The sequence below is a fragment of the Drosophila montana genome, unplaced genomic scaffold (assembly GCF_035044405.1).
Source record: "Drosophila montana isolate Dmon_TW-CO22-7 unplaced genomic scaffold, ASM3504440v1 contig_3200_1, whole genome shotgun sequence".
Taxonomy (NCBI): domain Eukaryota; kingdom Metazoa; phylum Arthropoda; class Insecta; order Diptera; family Drosophilidae; genus Drosophila; species Drosophila montana.
The window spans coordinates 4,324,627-4,340,531 of record NW_026998080.1 but is presented as its reverse complement, the minus strand read 5'-3'; the positions used below and the strand labels follow the sequence as shown (position 1 = coordinate 4,340,531).

At 36.3% G+C, this 15,905-nt stretch overlaps 4 protein-coding genes across 7 annotated transcripts; 2 read left to right on the top strand and 2 right to left on the bottom strand.

The window, feature by feature from the left end:
* The first annotated feature begins 727 nt into the window (after nt 1–727).
* Phm (Peptidylglycine-alpha-hydroxylating monooxygenase) lies at nt 728–4,908 on the top strand. Its single transcript, XM_064687520.1, has 8 exons — nt 728–997; nt 1,820–1,877; nt 1,943–2,030; nt 2,131–2,203; nt 3,192–3,324; nt 3,387–3,435; nt 3,495–3,833; nt 4,541–4,908. Exons 1-8 carry the CDS (start codon nt 833–835, stop codon nt 4,707–4,709), a joined length of 1,074 nt encoding a protein of 357 aa, XP_064543590.1. The 5' UTR covers nt 728–832; the 3' UTR covers nt 4,710–4,908.
* A 1,598-nt stretch (nt 4,909–6,506) lies between these two features.
* LOC135431962 (ejaculatory bulb-specific protein 3) lies at nt 6,507–7,794 on the bottom strand. The gene is made up of 2 exons (XM_064687390.1): nt 7,394–7,794; nt 6,507–6,801 (listed from the first exon to the last, which is right to left on the bottom strand). The coding sequence occupies exons 1-2, from the start codon at nt 7,584–7,586 to the stop codon at nt 6,659–6,661; spliced, it is 336 nt and encodes a 111-aa protein (XP_064543460.1). The 5' UTR covers nt 7,587–7,794; the 3' UTR covers nt 6,507–6,658.
* A 988-nt stretch (nt 7,795–8,782) lies between these two features.
* On the bottom strand, nt 8,783–12,386 carry Rsph4a (Radial spoke head protein 4a). Its single transcript, XM_064687389.1, has 4 exons — nt 11,995–12,386; nt 10,802–10,994; nt 9,831–10,749; nt 8,783–9,575 (listed from the first exon to the last, which is right to left on the bottom strand). The coding sequence occupies exons 1-4, from the start codon at nt 12,309–12,311 to the stop codon at nt 8,863–8,865; spliced, it is 2,142 nt and encodes a 713-aa protein (XP_064543459.1). The 5' UTR covers nt 12,312–12,386; the 3' UTR covers nt 8,783–8,862.
* Nucleotides 12,387–13,241: 855 nt separating this feature from the next.
* On the top strand, nt 13,242–15,765 carry LOC135432099 (acetylcholinesterase). 4 transcript variants are annotated; one of them, XM_064687573.1, is made up of 3 exons: nt 13,242–13,380; nt 13,443–13,766; nt 14,276–15,765. In XM_064687573.1, exons 2-3 carry the CDS (start codon nt 13,499–13,501, stop codon nt 15,694–15,696), a joined length of 1,689 nt encoding a protein of 562 aa, XP_064543643.1. In that variant the 5' UTR covers nt 13,242–13,380; nt 13,443–13,498; the 3' UTR covers nt 15,697–15,765. The 4 variants fall into 4 exon arrangements, with proteins under 4 accessions (XP_064543643.1, XP_064543645.1, XP_064543644.1 ...); XM_064687575.1 differs by having other exon boundaries at nt 13,283–13,766; nt 14,276–15,201; nt 15,276–15,453; XM_064687574.1 differs by having other exon boundaries at nt 13,287–13,766; nt 14,276–15,437; nt 15,509–15,615.
* Nucleotides 15,766–15,905: the final 140 nt, after the last annotated feature.

Here is a 15,905-nt window from a genome sequence, read left to right as displayed (position 1 = left end):
TAGTGAATCTTCGAGTACCGATTACTTAGAGTATATCCGAATTAAAAACAATTCTCTTAACCTATTGATAAAAATTTGTTTATATAAAAATCGACTAAATATTGGGCTTGTTTAAGAGCCCTGTTGGAGCCACGATGGATAGTGTTTAATTATTTAGTTGATTTGAGTATTAGCGAGTACGTCGAAAATGAAGTGATTATTTTCAACCCTGAAATTTCTATCAGCAGCGACAGTACTGTAACCGTAAATTGCACGGGAGATGCGAAAATCCTAACGGAAGCACCAACAAGGGCAAAGGAACATGCTGAAGGAAATAGCATACAGCACTGCAAATTTTTGGCACTGCTGATGGAATTTCTTCGAAATGAAAATAATAAATATTATAAGTATTCATATTAAAATAAAAAAAACCCATGGTGCCTATATGAATTTGAACCTCTTTTCACATTACTTCCTAGGGCTACCATTTTGAAAGACACTAGATGTTGCCTATGTGAACAGCAGTTTCACATCATCAATAAGTTTCATTCGTTCCCCGAAAATGTACTCAGTCTGAGATGACAATAATGTGAACCGTATCTAGCCACTCTCAGAATTCATGTATCTGTTGAAAATAAGTTTGATGATCTATCGATAGTATCAGTGGATTAAAATATCGGTATCGGTAGTCGAGCTCTAACAAGTCAGAAAGAATTTAATGGAGTCCCACCTCTAGTGCATCGTATGCTAGGAAAAACAACCAATTAATTTTTAAGAACATATGTTTTGCAAAAGGGTGATACTTTTTGTTTAATTATATTTATCATAACGTTATAAATACGTTCATGTCGAAATGGCAATATCAGTTTGTTATTCCGTGCTATTACTTTGGAATATTATAACTGCCTATGGGCTTGTGGATCAGCAATCGGTCACGTATCCAGTAAATGGAAGGGATTATGGCAAACATGTCAGTGGTTCGTTTCCATTCCTCATGCCATCGGTTTCGCCACAAACTGTAAGATATAACATTTTTATATGTACATATGTAATTGCATGGAAGCATATGAATTTAGCGTGTACAATAATTGTATGTAGTATGGATGTAAGCTCGTTAGCATATGGTCCATTGACATATTGCTCTGTGCACTTTTTACTAAATGTAGAAACACTAAAAACATTTAGATAGGGCACCTAGAAAAATAGTTAGGTCATTCTGGTCCTGGTCCATAGTTCGCTCACTTGGTCAGAAGCCCGAACCAAAGCGAAGTCGATGTGGGACCTGGCGCCCTTTTTAAAAAGCCGAACCCATTGAAAATGGGTAAAAAGGGTATAATGTTTTTATATAAATGCATGTAACAGACAGAAGAAAGCATCTCCGACCATATATATTCTTGTTGAGCATCAACACCCGAGTCAATATAGCGTCGATCTCAGACCCTATGAGGGCTAGAGATTTGAAATATTCAACGAAGGTCCTCCTAGTGCAATCCCTTTGATTTTAAGAGCTAGACTCACCCAATTTGATATGCAGCTTCTCTATAATATATACACATCAAGTATCTATCATTTTATAGATATTGCGTGTTTGCGCAAATTGCAAGAACTTCTTTATCTATGTCATGTGATTTTTCTGAAGTGCTTTGAAACAAGGCAAGTTATGGATGATATAAAAAACATGAATGGCGCGGGATTTTTATTGGGTTCAGATTATATACAGTGAAAACATATGGCCTTATAAGATTTTTTAGGAAGATATACACACATCAGTCATTAGATTTATAAATAACAAAGTTTATATTGATTTAGTGACAAATATATTTAAATTATTATATTTTAGCCGGATTTGTATTTGTGCACTCCCATCAAAGTTGATCCAACAACATCGTACTATATTGGTACGTGAAAATTAAGAAATTTAGACTGTTTTGTGTATTTTTAATCAAAATATGTTTAAGAACAGTTGGCTACAAACCAAACGCAACCATGAATACTGCTCATCATATGTTGCTTTATGGATGCGGTGAACCAGGAACAACGAAAATTACTTGGTAAGATTTTTAGCACACCTATTTATAAACACCTATTTTATATACAGAAAGTATATATATGTTTGTTAACAAATCTTTGAAACCAACAATTTATTCACAGGAACTGTGGAGAAATGACAAAATCAGCAGATGAGGATACAGGAAGTCCCTGCGGTCCCCAGTCACATTCTCAGGTTAGTCAATTTACAAAAAGTACTTACTCAGCGCTGGGAACTGCCGTAGTAGAATAATGCATCCTACATCCGTCGGGATCTGGAATGAAACAGCAACAGTATTATATTTGACGCTTATGCGACAGGCAGAAAAGGCGCCGGCTTACGAAATTATTTCAAACTTTCGATAATTCACCTGTTTTCCCAGACTCGAACCCGTAACAGACCACACTACCTACCACCGCCTCTACTCAACAGCCATACCACCAATTGACTCCTAGTGGAAAAATAAACGAATTAAAATAGCAACACATACACACAGCACAGAATACAATACAATCGCAGTTGCAATAGTGTTGATAGAATTCAATAAAGACACGCGTGAATAAGTATGTGTCCATCTAATTATTTTTATATAGAAATTGTTGCAATTTTCGCTATCTGCCCAAACAACGTGGGCAGCCAAAATACATTTTCTTTAATAAGTTCTGTGTTTCTTAACCGATCTTGATAAAATTTTCAACAGTAGATCTTATTGTACTTTAGAATATTTGTATATTCTCAACCAGAGAATTGCATTTAAATTTTGGCTTAAATGGGTAGGCAATACAAATTGGTGTTTTATTTGATTTATAGCCATGCGGTGGATACGGGGTGGTGGTTATAGCTATAAAATGAAGGATACTTGATATATATATACTAGTCTAGAAGCAACATGTCAAGTTTGGGGACTCTAAAACCAATATTGATCGATTACTTGGAAACGGGGCAAGTTATCAATTATCGGAAACAGACTCGTACTACGCGGACACTAGGAAGACCTACATCTAAAATGTAAAGGAGAAAAACGGGGATGGATCCGCATCTTTACATAATAGAAATGGTGTTAATAATCAGTCTACTTTGTAAAAAATAAACCAGGTTTTAAATTGAAAAACTTCGGAGTGTCGAAGAAAGTCGTTCATGCTATTTTTAAACGATATATACACCTTTAAATTCTCTTCAATAGATTTTATATGCTTGGGCAAGAGATGCACCAAAATTGGATTTACCTCCGGGTGTTGGATTTAAAGTAGGCAAGAATTCACCGACAAAATATTTGGTCTTACAAGTGCATTACTCTCATATTGATAAATTCAAAGGTTTGTATGATTATAGATTATATATATTTATTCCTTAAAAATTATACATTTGTTTGCCTTAGACGGATCTACCGATGATTCTGGTATATTTTTGCAGTATACTGAAAAGCCGTAAGTAAAGTATTTCTACAACTGTATTTAATCTTATTCTGTGTTGATTTTTTTTACAGACTTACAAAGCTAGCCGGTACCTTACTTTTGGGTACTGATGGAATGATTCCTCCAATGAAGACAGAGCATATGGAGGCCGCTTGTGAGATAACTGAAAATAAAACGATTCATCCCTTTGCTTATCGCACTCATACGCATGGGTTAGGAAAAGTTGTTTCTGGATATAGGGTTCGATCCAATGCTCATGGAGTTCAAGAGTGGACGTTACTTGGAAAGAGGGATCCACTTACACCACAAATGTTTTATAATGTTTTTGACAACTCACCTATATTATCCGGTGATTATGTCGCTGCCAGGTGTACTATGAAAAGCACACGTCAACGCACGACAGAAATTGGGTGAGTCTATTTACATTTTTTATAAATTGGCATTGTATTATATTTTATTGAGTTTATTCAGGCGAAATACACCGAATTTGCCGATTAAAATGTATTGTATAAACAGAGATTATTATTATTAGTTGCAAACAATTTTTGTTTGCTTATATTTAGTGTACAATTCGTATTTATAAAAAGAAAACTTTATTTTATTATACGACCATCAATATACAAATGCAACTACGTGAAGATATCTTATTGTTATTAAAAAAAAGTTTACTATCGTCATTAGTCATTAATTCACACTATAATCAAAGAGAATATAAACACTAAGATGAGTAACGCTCATACATTTTAATGCGACGCAAAATTTCTAACCTGGCTTTTCATTTGGCCTTTCGCTATTTAAATGACACGCAAGCCGGCTGGCTTTTCGCTCTCCAAAAGCCAGACGAACGAATGTTGATGCTGACACGAGCTACAAAGTCAGCCGCCAACCTACCTTCAGCAATGCTGGTCGATTGTGCTCTGCGTTTCGTTTTCGAAGTACATTGAGCGAAAAAGTTTTATACTAACGATACGCATATTACTTGTGCTTAATCCATGATATTGTCGATGGAAGATTGACGATTACTGTCCATATTTTAAGCTTGAACGCTTTGCAAAATAAAATTAAAATTTAGTAAGTTTTACTAATAATGTATATTTATTTATTTATTTATTTAAAGGCCAACAAATGAAGACGAAATGTGTAATTTTTACCTCATGTACTACGTAGAGGAAGGAGAACCACTCGATATGAAATATTGTTTTAGCCAAGGTCCTCCCAATTACTACTGGGCCAATCCAGATACCGGATTACATAACATTCCACACCTAGAAGCAAGTACATTGTAAATCTCCAAAATTTTAGATAAGCAAACAAGTGGAAATCTAATTATTTTGATTAGTTTTAACGTTGTCTTATGTTGTTACGTTGTGGTGTTGAACGTCATATTGTATAACACAAACTCGAATTATACTAACTTTTAGAATTCAATTTTAGCATTCATTTAAACATACAACCTACAATAATAAACATGTGTATCTATATCAAGCCTTTTATTTTTTCTCTTTTATAAATGTATGGAGTTTTAATCGACAAAACGGTTTTGGTGAACATAGACAAATCGACGTATCGATGTTCTTTATATCAATACCTATGACAGAAAATTTTGATCCCAATATAACTCATTCACTCAGTTGAATTAATTACTGGACCCTTTTGGAGGAAGAAGGTAAGAAGGTTACGTACCCACAAGTAGCTTACGAAAAATGAGTCTGTATTATTGCTAAACTTTTACAGTGTCGATAAATATCGATTTGAGAACTTCAAGAAAGTATTTATTTTGCACTCTCCTCATATCCCTGAAATTTAAAAATATTCTAATTTTAAGTCATGAACCCGTTAACAGTGTGTAAAAAGAGTATAATGATTTTCTGCAAATGTATGTAACATACAGAAGAAAGAATCTTCGACCCCATAAAGTATATATATTCTTGATCAGCATCAATAGCCGAATCGATCTAGCCATGTCCGTCTGTCTGTCCGTTCGTATATATGAACGCATGGATCTCAGAAGCTATAAGAGCTAAACACTTGCTAAAAATAGATTTTGCCGTCTGCCGGTTTTAAGAATGCAGGAAGCATCTTTCAGAGAGCGATTAACAATGTCTTAAGAAGTTCCGCCACCGCGTTATTGGCAACTTTTAATTGCTTATTGTTTCGAGGAGAAGTATTTTAAAGTGACAAAAAAAGAGGTAAATTAAAAGATGTGCTGCTGCGAACATGCTCCCCCAGTTGTAAGTCGAAGGCTTTCAAGCGAAGTGGTCTCGATAGGCAGAACAGCGATCTTTGTGATAGCTCTCTTGAGCAGTCCGCTTGCAATTAGAATGATGGCCACTCGCACGACACCGTCGTCTCCATGTATTGTTCTGTCGAATCGACCGAGAGGCCATCTCAGTGGTGGACTGTTGGCCTCTTTGAGCAGCAGGCTAAAGATTTCTCTTGGGAGCGCGGTAAGCGATGCTCCAATTCTTCCAAAAGGGCTGCTGCGTGTGGCAAACGCGTTGCCAGCGGCTAAGACGATCAGATGTCGAGCTCGTCAATAGAAGCGTTCGACTTGCCCCAGAGAAAGTGGTTAGGCGTAAGTACCTTCAAGTCGCTTGGATTTTAAGTAATGGGACAGAGCGGTCTTGAATTTAACATGGTAGAGATTTGGCAAATAAGGGTTCGAAGTTCATGAAATGAGAAAACAGCATTTTCATCGACGCGGTAAAAATGATGCTTAGCTGCCTTCACTGCGGCTTCCCAGCGGCCATAGAAATTTGGCGATTGTGGCCAAAGTGATTCCCAGCGCCAAGCATTCGCTGACAATCAGTCTGCGTTCAGGCTTACTCATGACCAGGTTCCTTTACTCCTTCAGATTTGCAATTAAAAAAGCATTTTCAAATATGCTTTTTTTTATTTATTTTTTTTTAAATTTATTTAAACTAATTATAATTAAACTAACATAAACTCCGTGGCGAGTGAAGGCAGCAGCAAACGTAGTAGCATGAATAAATTGATCTGTTCGACTTAAGACTAGCAATAGCAATGCTTATATTAATGATGACAAGAACAGGCATTTGCCAAATGATTACCACCATGGTGTGTGTTTTGCTTAAAACGGCGTTTTTTTGGCGTATATTTTACTTATTACAGTAAGAAACTTACAATAAAATAATAATCACTTAACTAAGCTTGCAAATTTCGAGTTATGTATTCTGTGCGTTCTTACAATAACAATTAAATTCATGCAACATGTTTAGACATTCTGATATTTTTTCAAAAGCATTGCCCAAACGTCCGGATAGCGAGCTTGCAAAAACGATGTCAGCTTTTGTGCACTTTGAGCTTGTTGCGGTGAGCAATTGCGGCATTTTCTTGTTATAACTTCAGGTAGAGCAGCTAGAAAAAAGGAGATATTTAAGCGTTATACATAAGGAATTGTTTTAAGTGAGAGAGAAGTGTTCCTTCTGTACCCAAAATGTACAGTAATTTGAATCTTTATTCAAAAACAACTGGCTTATCTACATCATATAAAGGGTCTATGCTATTTGGCTGGCAATGAGTTGGCTATTTGGCATACCAAAAAAAGTTTAATTCCCATATCCGTCTTAATTGGACCATAGCTCATTGTAAAGTAGGTTTACCAATTTACAAAATCTAATATTTTAATAATTTACAAAAAATTTGTAATGCGCGGTGTTGCTTAATGAGAAGACTTTGATTGGCAGTAGCGTGGCGAAGACCGACGCGATTTATTTCCCAAAGTCAAATCAAGCTAAAGAACATAATTTCCTATAATGTAAGCTAGTCCACTCCCTAAATTGTCGGATATTGTGTGTTTTGCATGGCATCGTCACAATTTTTAAAATCAAGGATCACTTTTTAAACATAAAAAAAAGAAACAGAACATTTTTGAAATTATTTTTAAAAAATTAAGATAGGTAACAGATTCTTTGTAAAAAAAATTTATTTACATATAATATAAATGTACCTTTTAGTTGTCGTCCCAATTGGTCACACGGGCTTTTTTCAAGAATACACATAATTTGGCGACTAACAACAGCTTGGTTGTTTAACAGTCTATTGATATTCTTTTCGTCAGCATCAATTTTTGAAGGTAATAGAATTATGAGAAAAAACATTAAAATTAAAATATACTTTTGTGTTTCTTTTAAACAAAGCATAGCTCCTTTATACTTTGATAACTATGTGTACTTGTTATATTTTAACGCATGCGCTTTATAATAAATTGCAGAGTCGTAATAAATAGTATTTACGAGAAGCTAACAATAAGTCCGGGTGACTTTTCCGATTAATTTTGTTTGCCTGAAAGTTGTCCTCCGATTTCGATCTCTGCTTGCGTCTGCCGAACATTTTCATTGTTGTTGCTTTCTGCGTGCACAGCCTCAGCATCAAACAGCCCTGTTTCCTTTTTATCGCTTTCAGATCCCCTTAATTACTTTCTATAAAAATAAATATTCTATAAAATAACTTCTCAGCTTTCGATAACTTTCTCAGACTCTGGACAAAAAGGCGATATGCTTTTGTCTAGATGCGATGTTCCAACTCCAATTGTTCCGCATTGGGGAATCTTTTTTCTTATGTCTTATGATGCTGAGAGTATTATTTCAACAGGACCGAGGGATATGAACAGCTTTTTTCTATTGTGGCCTGTGGAATGATCTTGACGCTGTCTTTGATCCCTCGTTGCATTGATAAGCACCTGCCCATGTCACCTAATGAGCTGTGCAAAAAATTATAAATTTTGCATTTACGATTTTAGTTATTTTAAACTTGAACTGTAGTAGCTGATCAGGAGTCACTTTGTTGACCTACAAAGCGAGGGCGCAGTCGTGTAGTCCACCAGTTCGGCATCCATCAGCTGTGGCTCTTCAATACTTTAAAAATAGCTTCTGCGGGTACGCCTTGGCCATAGCGCTAATTTGATGGCCTTTGTAACGCGCAGTCCACCAGTTCGGCATCCATCAGCTGTGGCTCTTCAATACTTTAAAAATAGCTTCTGGCCTTTGTAACTTTTGCGTTCCTTTAGGAATATTTTGACGGTGTTAAGCCCGCTTCTCAATTCTGTTCCTCGGTCCTTTCCGTTCCGTATTGGGAAGCGACTGTAGCTGTAGCTACTCGCTGTACGACCCTTCAAATAAGCCACATAAGGCACACAGCTCCAGCTCCCCTATCTAGATGACTTAGCTTCAGGTACGCGAGGGAGCCTCTGACAGGACATTCTTGCTGGCCGTCTATCATTCCGGTATTGGGCTCTACCGATTTTGCAACCGAATTGTTAAGGGATTTCTTGAAAAATATTTTAAGCACTCACTTTGCATCGGGATCTTCTTTTTAAGAATCTATATTATGTCGATAATTATGAATATTAAATTTGTATTTATTTAGAGAACATTGACATACTAAGTGCTACAAATAACTTATATTATTTTTATAATTTTAATCATCATTGTCATCGTTGTCATAGTTATCGTCCAAATCATCGGCGTCATATTCAGCAATATCTTCTCCAAGGCTCGGACTCCTTTTTTGTTTACTTAAAAGCCAATTCTTATACGCGATTTCATCTTCAAGAGTTGGATCCGTAGCTTCAATAAAGTCTTCGGCCTGGTGTGGAAATTCCTCTTGAACTATAGCCAAATGCTTGAATGGTATGTTGCGTCTGACAAATTTATGTCCCCATCCCAAATATATTGACTCGCAGGTATTTTCAAAAACGAAGGTGAAAGCCCCAGGCCATATATTTGATTGCAGCACCAACAAGCGCTCCTTTTGATTGGTATACCTGCTCGTAAGACGCACCAGCCAGGGATGTGCACATTCTTTGCTCATGTCGCTCGCACATGACGATAAGAGATCAGGCCCTGTTTCTGGATGAATGAACCCTTCAAGCATATCTTCTTCGTCACCCTCTTCTTCTCCTTCACCTTCTTCTTCTTCAACTTCTTCCTCCATTTCTTCCAATAGCCGCGCCCTTAAATACATCGCAAGTTGTTTTTCCCGCTCCTTGCGAGCCTTCTCTTCATCGAACCATACAACACGACCCTGATTCAAGATATTCGCTCGGCAATGAACCCAGGCAACGGGAGTTGCCAAAGAGCTTAATGGTTCGATTTCAAACCTTTCGTTTTTCATGAGCATTACGTCATTATCTTAATAGATAAAAGTTTCATTAGTAAATGTAACAGAGAATAATATAGATCAACTGTCAAGTTCATCCATCATTAATGTCATTAGGCGATTTCTTTATACTCGATGCACTATCGTGTCTACCTGATGGTGATCAGGACTATATATTTTGACTTTTTTGGGTTTGGCGAAATCTCCATTGGGAATGGAAGGGTATTAAAGTGTTTTTAGGGAACTAAGGAAATATGTTATTAAACAGTTAGTAATAAATACTTTACCTGTTATTTCTTCTTCTTCACCTTCATTGAAATTTTCTTCTTCCTCGACTTCCTCTTCTTCGTCCAGGTTGATGCCATCAAAAAGGTTTTGCTCCTTCTTAGTCATCCGACGATAATAACCTTGCGGTGCAATATGGGTGCCAGCTGTAATGCGAGCAATCATTGCACGCAAATAATGTTTTTCCTTTCCTGGAAAGCATGGATATGATACTACATCAGCCTCCAAATCGCCAGTGAAGAACTTTTTGATTCCGCGAGAAACTACGATTTGTCGTGGCGTAACAATGGGTAGCTCGATCCAATCATTGTACAAGCAGTTAACCACAAAATACGAGTAACGATTGCATCCACGTCCCACATTTTCTGGTGGTATATCGTAAAATTCGATTTCCTCTGCTAAAGGAACTGGTTGAGCTTTTGGTGTCATCTTTTCCAAATCGTCTAAAGCATAATTTTCCCATCCATAAACTCCTGGAGTTAGTTCGGGGCCAATATGAGTTGGTAAAGGCTTTTGCTCCTGATTTTTCCTCATTTTAAACGGAAGTTGCTTTTCTCGCATTTCTTCTTCCATCATAGCCTTTCGAGAATTCAATTCCTCGCGTGTGAGTGAGGCTTCCACAATGTAGTAAGAACCTTTCAATCCATTTATACAACCCCAAAATCGACATTGCATTATTGATGGATGTGTCTGTAGTCGGTTTATGGAACACGCTAATTGAAAGATATCATCTTTGCTTATATGAAAGCCGCATTGGTTCCAATAGAATTGAAGCTGTTCAACACGTTCGTTAAATGTTACAAACAAGCGCATGGAATCATCAAGTTCTATGCGAAGGTCACCATCAACATATGGAAATGCCTCTTCAGAGGGAAGGTCCTCCTCGCAGCCAAAGTCAAAACCTTCAATATTGTGGAGTAACTAATGATAATTCTAATTATTATCATTAAATATACCTAAACGCAATAAATACCTTCATTGAACACAATATTTTTTTCGCAGGACGAAACATTCGACTGTCTGCAAAAACGCCGTTCGGAGGAAAACGTTCTGGTACATGAAATTTTTGCTCGCGCACATTTCGACTAAATTCCTCAAAAAAATCGATAACATTTGGAGGTCGTTCATCAACAACTCGTTTTACAATATCACTTAGATGATCAAATCTACAATATTAAGAAGAAAAAAACTTATATTTGTACGCCATGTGCGGTAAATAAGGTTGTGTGAGTGCTACAGTCGGAACAACCCGACATACACATGGACATGGCGAAATCGACTCGGTTGTTGATGCCGAGTACAGGCAATTTTCTGATGGTTGCGTAAAAATGAGATGGCGCGATTTTTATTGATATAATGTGGTGTAATATTTCGAATGTTTCGAATCACGCACCCCTTGAAATGCTATTGACAAATGGAGATCTTTGAAAAGGTGGGAGGTCAGGCGTGTCCTGGCGTCCCTGGCTGCAGGTTCCGAGGACCACCGACAGACCGACTTGGTTGGTTATCAACCCCGGGCGGATTATTTGCGGATACATATTCGCTCCGAGCACCAAGTAGACGTTGTCGTGCCGATGGAACCCAGCAACCGCCAAGAGGAAGTTCTGCAATTTGCTTTGAACTTTCTACTGGACTTGTCTGCAGCGATCTTTTCTCTTGATGCCGCTCTGTCAAGGGTTTAAGGTCTAGAGTTTTGATAAATCTAGCTTTGCTCAAATGAAATTTGCTAGGCATAAGGTATTTGTCAGCCACCGTGCTTTGGTTAAGCTTTCCTCCTACCCCTAAAAACTCGATGTCACCGCTGTCGTACTCGGTTGATTTATAGAGCCTTACTATTACGGTCGTCCCCATCCATAAAGCGGCAAGTGTTTCCTAGGGTCACAAAAAAAAAAATATATCGCCCAACCGAACAACATATTTCTGGGTTATGCATGTTATGTAATAATACTTAAAAATTGTAAATGTCGACTAACATTGAATTAAAAACTAGGATAAATTCTCGAATACATTGGACACTGAAGTATATAGAAAATTTGTCTGAGCCCATTTTAATCAATACACGGTACTGATCGCTTTTAATTATGCAATTAGACTGCCAAATAATGAAAAAGCCTTTTTATAATTTTAATGACAGCCGTAATTTAATTATTGAATTCACATACTCACAAGTTGTCTCCGCTTAATGTACTATATTGTTGCAGTATGGACTTGGCTACACTCAGCTCATAGCCAATGTGTGGAGGTTCGTGCTCCGCTCCTTTTTGAAATTGGGTATCGGAATTTAAGGCGCCCAGCGAAATGGTTGTTGTTGACGACGTGCTTGAGGTTGTGATTATGTTGGAACATTGCGGCGAATTTTCGTGTTCAGATTTTTTTCCTGCATTCATATCCTTCTTGGATTTTGTGCATGGCGGTAGATCTGAACGAGCCGAAGTGCTGGAGCCATTTGAAAAATTTTGGCATGATGCATATTCATTATCCATATTATATATATTTTTGATTCTTATATGTCTTGTCGAAAATAAGTGTATTTATTTGGTAAACGAGACTTTCAAATGAAAGCCCACTATATATGAATATTCTTTGATTTAAATTATAGAAAGGATGTCATACTCTGTAACTACTTTAGTCGGGAGTGCCCGACTAGAAGATACCTTAAACCTTCTTCCTTCGTTGAAAAAGTAAAATATAACATAAAAAATATGAATATAAAAAAATATATAAGCTTTGCAAATATTTGAGCAAATACTTTCGAAAACAAAATATTTTGCAACACAAAAAATATGTTGAACAGGCGAAATTTCGTGTATAAGCTTATTCGAACAAATCTTTCAGAAAATTAATTTGAAAATTTTTAGGGAAAATGCGGAAAAATTAGTTTTTTTGGGTAAGCTCCAAGTTTCGTTCGAGTGGTCTTAAATTTACTTTCAAAGCCCCACATGAGAGCTTTATGAAAACTTGTTTCCGCGATTTTCGAAATTCCACCCGATACTGTGGTAAATCGGCGGAAATATATTGTATGAAAGTTTTTTGTTTACCATTCGAATATCTTCAAAATCAGGTTTGCTTTTTTTTTTTTTTGCTTTCAAAATTCATTTAGAAAGGTCTTTGGAAGCATTTCTTCTTCTATGCGTGTGACATAATTTGCGGATCCGCTTCAAGCTCATTTTCAGATATTTTTCCTACTGCTCCTGGATGGAAATTTCAGCTAGAAGTGGAGTTCGCCAGAATTAAATGTCGAAAACTGGGTAAAAAAGTAATAGAGCTGGTTAAATATTCCAGCTTACGCACTACATCTAAGCTGTATTATATCTTAATTTGTGCATCGGCAACCTCGTGAATTCCTTAGCAACAAAGGCTTAACATCCAAATTTGATTGTTTCCATGGCCACAATGGCTTGGCAACAGCGTTTATTAGCTTGTTTGGTTTTATTTTATTTTTTTGTTTTACCTTGGTAACTAAATTGATGTGTAATCGCGTTGGATATTTTAATTTAAACCATCCAGGCATGTGCAAACAAAACTAAAATTCAAGATGCGCTTGAAGAATTTGTATGTTTATATTTTGTTCTACGTCAATTATAATTTCTTATACATGCGTGTAAATAGCGTAGATGCACCATTTATACATATACCCGGCAATGGAATTATAGCTGGAACGTATTTAAAAATGTACCGAACACAAAATATAAAAGCCTATTTGGGCATCCGATATGCACACGCGGCAAGATTCTCGCCGCCCGATATCGAATTGCCGCCATGGAAAGGAATTTTCAACGCAACAACATTTGCATCCAGCTGTTGGCAACCAGCCCGACCATCAATTAATGCGCAATTAGATAAAGTTTTGGATATTATATCAGGCAAAAATATTAACGAGCCTGCAATAAGGAAATATGAGGAGAATTGTTTACATTTGAATGTATTTGTACCTGACGGTAAGTGAACACAAAAAAATGATTTAAAATTAAATAATTTATCATTTTCCGCTTAGAAATAATTATTTTGCAATTCAATAAATCAGTAAGTCAAATAAAAACCATTTTTGAAAATATCCCACTATTGTTTGGCTAGAGTTACCAAATTCTGTTTCACACTTTTCGCAAATTTCAAGCTTCATTAGTGGAAAGTGCGATTCTAATATTTTTTAGTGAAGTTTTAAGTCCGACTTCAAACTTATTTTCAAAGCTCGAAATGAAAAAGTTTGATATTGGTTACTCTTAAAAAATCTGCCTCTTTGTGAAGTCGTCATTTGCAAGATCTTTCATTTCCACGCTTTGCCGATTCCATTGACATTCCCAAAGAATGAGGAAAGCATTAAAATCACAGGGACTCTTGTAGCCTAATATTGAATGCCCACAAATTCACACTAGCATTTGCAAATGTTATTTGCCATGCCACTTGAATTTTAATTAAAATTAATTTAACTTGAAATATTTATTTTTAGGACTACCCGAAGTTGATGGATATGCCGTAGTTGTTTGGATACACTCCGGAAATTTTTCAATGGGCAGCCCATATGACATTGAGCCATTTCAGCTCGTTTTTAAACAAAAAGTTATAGTTGTAACGTTTTCATATCGACTAAATATTTTTGGGTTCTTTTCAACTGACGATGGAGAGGCGCAAGGCAATTTTGGACTGATGGATCAGTCGGCTGCATTGTACTGGGTAAAGAAAAATATAAATTATTTTGGAGGTGACGAGAATCGGATCACATTAATGGGCCATGACGCAGGAGCTGTCAGCACCGCCTTGCATATGACATCCGGGGAATGGTCAAAGGGAGCTTTCCACAAAGCTATTATAATGTCCGGTAATCCTTTAATTTCTCTTCGATTTCCGCATGAATTCAATAATGATTTGGATAAAATATCAAATATATTCGGATGTGCTCGAAGACCAACGTCAATTTTTATTCAATGCCTTAAGAGAGTTGACGCTAAAATCATATCTGAGAATCTACCCTCAATTCAATGGGGTCCCATTGTGGATTCTGGATTAAGTAATACATCATACCCATTTGTCGAAAACCAGCCGGAAGCGTTATTTAGAAGTGGAACTTATCATAAAGTACCAGTGATTGTTGGAATAACTGACATGGAGGATGTTCTTACAATTTTGAAGGAATACATTTCGGTAGAGTTAAGTCCAGAGGACCTTTCAAATTTTTTATCAGACATCGCACTAAATGATATTTATAAACTAAGGGGTAGCAACCAATTCTGCACAAACTTTCCTATCATTTCTGATGCAATAAGCTTTATGTATTCTGATAAAAATAATGTTGAACAAATGCCTATTAATACAAATTTAATCAATGCTCATACTGAAAAATCATATATAACTCCATTAGAAATGTTTGTAGACATAGTAAGTATGCATCAAAATGTTTATAGTTATATATTTAAGTTTCGGTCAAAATCGATTCGTCCTGATCTACCAAGTTGGATAGGAGTACCAAAATATTTTGACCAGATATTTGTCTGGGGTATTCCATACGTAAACAATATTATAGAATGGAATTCAACCGATAAAAAGATGGCAGACATTATTATGACATTATGGGCGAATTTTGCTAAAACATCGAATCCTACTAAGTCGAACGTGTATGTCAAATGGAGCACAATAGCGCCACCCAACTATTCTTATATAATAATTGACGAACGCTTTAATACAGGCTATCTTGCAGATAATCAGAAAGTACAGTTTTGGAAAAGTTTGTATCCCAAAATTCTCAATTTCGCTACAGAATGCTGCAATTCTACAAATGCGGGAGTAACCAAATTAATCCCCTACACAGTGAACTTTGGTTTATGTTTATACATAAATATGTGTATATATAGTTTTTACATGTACGTATTTTGAATAACATTAACCAAACTGTCGAGTTGTTTACAAATTGTTTTAATATTAATAAAAAGTTTAAAAAATGCACAGGTTGAATTCTTTTTAAACAACCTTCACTGGTCTTTGGGGGACGCCGTCATCCACATTCTTAACATTCCTGATAGTCTTCAGCCAAAAACACAATAACGGAATAAGCTATCAAAAATTAATAATAATTGATACTGATA